Source organism: Etheostoma spectabile, chromosome 21 (assembly GCF_008692095.1).
Source record: "Etheostoma spectabile isolate EspeVRDwgs_2016 chromosome 21, UIUC_Espe_1.0, whole genome shotgun sequence".
In the NCBI taxonomy this organism is placed as follows: domain Eukaryota; kingdom Metazoa; phylum Chordata; class Actinopteri; order Perciformes; family Percidae; genus Etheostoma; species Etheostoma spectabile.
The window spans coordinates 7212525-7217364 of NC_045753.1; the positions used below are offsets into that span (position 1 = coordinate 7212525).

The 4840-nt window shown below is 43.3% G+C and overlaps 1 protein-coding gene across 1 annotated transcript in view; it reads left to right on the forward strand.

Annotated features, from left to right (window-relative positions):
* The window catches only part of LOC116671801 (VPS35 endosomal protein sorting factor-like), a 35401-nt gene that overhangs the window by 3294 nt on the left and 27267 nt on the right, over positions 1-4840 (forward strand). Inside the window, 8 exon segments of the mRNA XM_032503275.1 lie at positions 147-275; positions 932-1016; positions 1097-1153; positions 1266-1362; positions 2747-2794; positions 3054-3147; positions 3366-3566; positions 3727-3773. Coding sequence (XP_032359166.1) covers positions 147-275; positions 932-1016; positions 1097-1153; positions 1266-1362; positions 2747-2794; positions 3054-3147; positions 3366-3566; positions 3727-3773 — 758 coding nt within the window.

The following is a 4840-nucleotide window of genomic DNA, read 5'->3' on the forward strand; positions in this document are numbered from 1 at the left end:
CCATTTCTAGCCACTGGGGGACCATAGGCAGGCAAACCTCATAAAGTGAAATTTTCATGCCATGGGACCTTTAAACCAACCAAAGCCCCGAATAAAGCAGTATCAAAATAAAAATTGTATGCGTGTGTCTGTCTATCTGCGTGCAGGGTTCCCAGAGAGAGCTGCTGAACCTCTCCCAGCAGGAGTACGCTAACCGCATCGAGGAGCTGAACCAGTCCCTGAAGGAGGCCTGGGCCTCGGACCAGAAGGTCAAAGCCCTGAAGATCGTCATCCAGGTGAACCAGCCGTCGAAAACACTCATCCCCCCAAACAATAGAGCAAAAACCCAACATCATTTCTTCATGTTCCTTCAGTCACAATCAGTGGTGGAAGAAGTATTCAGATGCTCTACTTAAGTGAAAGTACTAATGCCATACCGTAAAAATACTCTGTCACAAGTAGAAGGCCTGCGATGAAAATGCAACTTAATTAAAAGTATTAAGTATCCTCAGGAAAACCTACTTGAAGTATTAAAAATATGCAGAAAAATCCTCACATTTTAGAAACTGGAAATGATCTGAACAGTTCTGTCAATCAAGTGTTTTAACCGTCTTATTATTTCAACGGGACTTGTAGGCCGTTTTTATTGTTGGGTAGATTAATTTATCATATAACATTATATATTATAAACTACACTGTTTTGTGTGAAAAAAATCTTATTTTGTAAAGTAATTAAAGCTGTCAGATGAATGTAGTGGATATGTCTCCCTGAGATGTCAGGAGTAGAAGAAGAAAGTGGCATGAAAAGAAAATACTCAAGTAAAGTACAAGATCTTGATTACGTGTACTTAGTTACATTCCACCGCTGGTCACAGTACCCACCTGTCTTACCTCTGGATTTGGATGTCCTCTGTTTAAAAACATAAACCTTGATCTGTGACCTGTGTCCCAGTGCTCAAAGCTTCTGTCAGACACCTCGGTGATCCAGTTCTACCCCAGCAAGTTTGTTCTCATCACCGATATCCTCGACACTTTCGGTGCGTAAAGAATCCTTGTATCGGTCTCTCCAGTAAAAAAAACACAAACATTTTCTAACTGTAGTCTCGCTTGTCTGTAGGCCGCCTGGTGTACGATAGAATCTGGACCATGTGTTCAGACCCACGGCCCCTACCAGGTACAGAGAGGATCTAACATGTCCAGTCGGATTGAATTTGAGCATTTAGATTTTTTCTCTAGCTTCTGAGGTGATGGGTATAATGTGTCTTCATGGCTCCCTCCTTCCTCAGACTCGTTCACAGTCGACGATGTTAACGACACGGCCAAGGAGACGTGCCTCAACTGGTTCTTCAAGATTGCGTCCATTAGAGAGCTTCTGCCCAGATTGTATCCTTTTCTGCCATCAGCACAACTTCAATGATTCAAATCTGATCTCGAGGACTCTTCGCAGATGACCAGAACTAATGTCAGGCCTCCTCTGGTCCTTCTTTCTGTTGACTCTAAATTGTATTTCCAATCATAAATTTGTTTGTGAAATAGTTAAGTCCAGAGTCCCTGCATTAGTCTACATCTCTTCTTATAACATTACATATTAAATTTGGTTCTTCTCCATAGTTAATGTATTACCTAGCCACCTAAAAAATAAAAAATCGGTTTAAGTGTACACTATATTTAGAATATTTTTACAGCTTTACCTTACTATCAGACTGCCCTTTCTGACGGGGAACTGAATCCGTTACATCCATCTATGCTCTCTTCAAAGCCACCAGACCACCGGAATAAAAACAGTAATTTGACCTTGATGAACAGCGGGGTTGCTGGTCTACTGCTGCCTTGATTGATTAGTTAGTTAGTGTTGTTGTGTCACTTTGGTGTGTAAACAGTTATTTTGGATTCGTCAAAGTGACACAATAAGGGTCGTTTACAGTTGCGAGGATTTTGAGTGCGCAAGCAGAAGGCGCTCACCATTCTTTTTGTCTTTTTTCTTTTTTTTTCATTGGCGCACTACAAAGCGGAAACAGGAAGCATGGACGAGTTTGCGGACAACCGGATGCCAGGACTCTCAGAGTGACTGCAAGTCTCTCTTGTTAACTTACCGGGTTAAGATGAGTTCTTTTATGGTGAATGAAAGGCTTGATCCAAAGCATTGACGGCAATACTGCTGCCATTTTTTCCGTTGTTTACCTTTTTCGTCTTCTTCTAGTTTGTAGAAATAGCAAAGTCGGTAGCCTTTTCTCATTAGCGCCACCTTTGCTCAGGAGAAGACCCCAACAAGTGTTGCGAGCACCACGCGGGAATATAAATAGTTCCAGCGCTACCATGACGTCACATTTCGTGCGACAGGCCGGCTGCGGCGAGTATACCACACGTTTCACTCAAGCAAACTAACTGATTGAGGCAGTCGCCGTGTTCTGCACGCTGAAATTAATGTTTTTGTCAGAAGAGGCAGGTAGCTATGAAGAGCGCATAGATAACGGCTTCAGTTTCCCGTCGTAAAGGCCTGTCTGATGGCAAGATGAAACTCTTGTAAATAAACTGCTGCCTCCGTCCACAGCAGTACATCGATTAGCTTCCGGGCCGGTACTCCTGCCTGCTTCTCCAAACCGGGGAGGCCCCATTGCCCTCTAGGTGATACACTGCGTGTGGATACCTACATACAACACCACTGTAAAAAAAATAAAAATAAAAAAAATAAATAAAACATCCCCATCATCCAGGAGGCACTCTTTGCCTCGTGTAGAATTGTGACTCTTTGACCCTCTGTGAACAGATACGTTGAGGCTGCTATTCTCAAGTGCAACCGCTTCTTGAACAAATGGTTAGTTTCCCTTATGGGCTATTATTAGTCAATCTTTCACTTGTAAGCCTACCGTTTAATACTTTTAGCTGCAATGTTCTTTAGATATTCTGCCTTTAGCAATATTAGCTTTGTAAGATACTATGCACCTTTCTGTTTTAAATCAGAGTGCCATGTTTGGGTTGTTTGAAAGATTTTAGTATTGATACTTGTTACAATGGACCAACTAAATGGTCCTCTCTGTTTATGAGGGTTTTTTTTCTCCCTCCACACTTCACAGCGGTATTCAGGAGACGCTCCCTCGGTTGACAGCCATGATCAGAGGGATTGGAGACCCCCTGGTGGCAGCGTACACCAGAGCTTACCTCTGCAGGGTGGGACACTTCTTACCATTTTTCTCTCTTGTCTCCTCCTTTTCACCGTCTGTTTCTGACGTTCCACCAGTGTTGTGGTTGTTACTTAGAATCCCTCATGGAGAGGGCAGAAACGACGCACTATAGCTTTAAATGTTAACCAGTAAAAAACTAATGATTGATTAAGGGAAAAAATAGAGATGTGGAGCGTGAGATAAGAGTGCTCTATCTCCCTCCAGGTGGGCGTGGAAGTCGCTCCCCACCTGAAAGACAGCCTGAACCGCAACTTCTTCGACCTGCTGGGCACTTTCCGTCAGATCAGCAGCGAGAGCGTCAAGAACCAGCTGGTCCTGCAGAGGGTGGAGGTACCCGAGTACCTGACGCTTTATTCCCCCGCCATCAGCTGGATCCTGCAGTGCATTGCCTACCGAGCTCCAGAGGCACGCAGTCACACACCTCAACTTAATTAGCTTGTAATATTCAAACTGAAAGATATTGGATATACAGTATTGCCACAAATGGCCACCTTTCACTAGTGCAAAAGTCTTGTTTCTAAAGACAGAGGAAGTGTTTTTAATGCTGTTTGTGTTTCCATCTTAGCCTCTGCTAACGGAGATGATGGAGAGATGCAAGAAGCTGGGGAACAAGTGAGTGCTTTTAAAGACTGTAACACTGAGGTGGTGTTGGTGAAAGGTAACATGCTACTGTACAAGAAGTACATGTCTTCATTGTTTTCAGGAGCAAAATATGTGTATAAATATTAGGGGTGGGAATCTCTGGGCACCTCCCGATTCAGAGGCCAACGATTCGATTCTAAACAGATTATCGATGCATCTCGGTGCAACCATTATTTTATGTACATTTCCATGCGTGGTTTGAAAAAATATACATACATGTAAATCAGTTTGCTAATCACTTCCTAGACAAAGCAGCTGGACAAAGCTTAGATTTTGACATACACTCACCTAAAGTATTATTAGGAACACCTGTTCAATTTCTCATTAATGCAATTATCTAATCAACTAATCACATGGCAGTTGCTTCAATGCATTTAGGGGTGTGGTCCTGGTCCTAGACAATCTCCTGAACTCCAAACTAAATGTCAGAATGGGAAAGAAAGGTGATTTAAGCAATTTTGAGCGTGGCATGGTTGTTGGTACTAGACGGGCCGGTCTGAGTATTTCACAATCTGCTCAGTGACTGGGATTTTCACGCAGCCACCATTTTCTAGGGTTTAGAAAGAATGGTGTGAAAAGGGAAAAACATCCAGTATGCGGCAGTCCTGTGGGCAAAAATGCCTGTGTGATGCTAGAGGTCAGAGGAATGGGCCGACTGATTCAAGCTGATAGAGAAGCAACTTTGACTGAAATAACCACTCGTTACAACCGAGGTATGCAGCAAGCATTTGTGAAGCCACAACACACAACCTTGAGGGCGGGGATGGGCTACAACAGCAGAAGACCCCACCGGGTACCACTCATCTCCACAGCAAATAGGAAAAGAGGCTACAATTTGCAAGAGCTCACCAAAATTGGACAGTTGAAGACTGGAAAAATGTTGCCTGTCTGATTATTCTCGATTTTCTGTTTGAGATTCATATGTGAGTCATATTCGCAACAAACAGAATGAGAACATGGCTCCATCATGCCTTGTTACCACTGTGCAGGCTGGTGGTGGAGGTGTAATTATGGCCACCATGTACCCATCCTCTGAT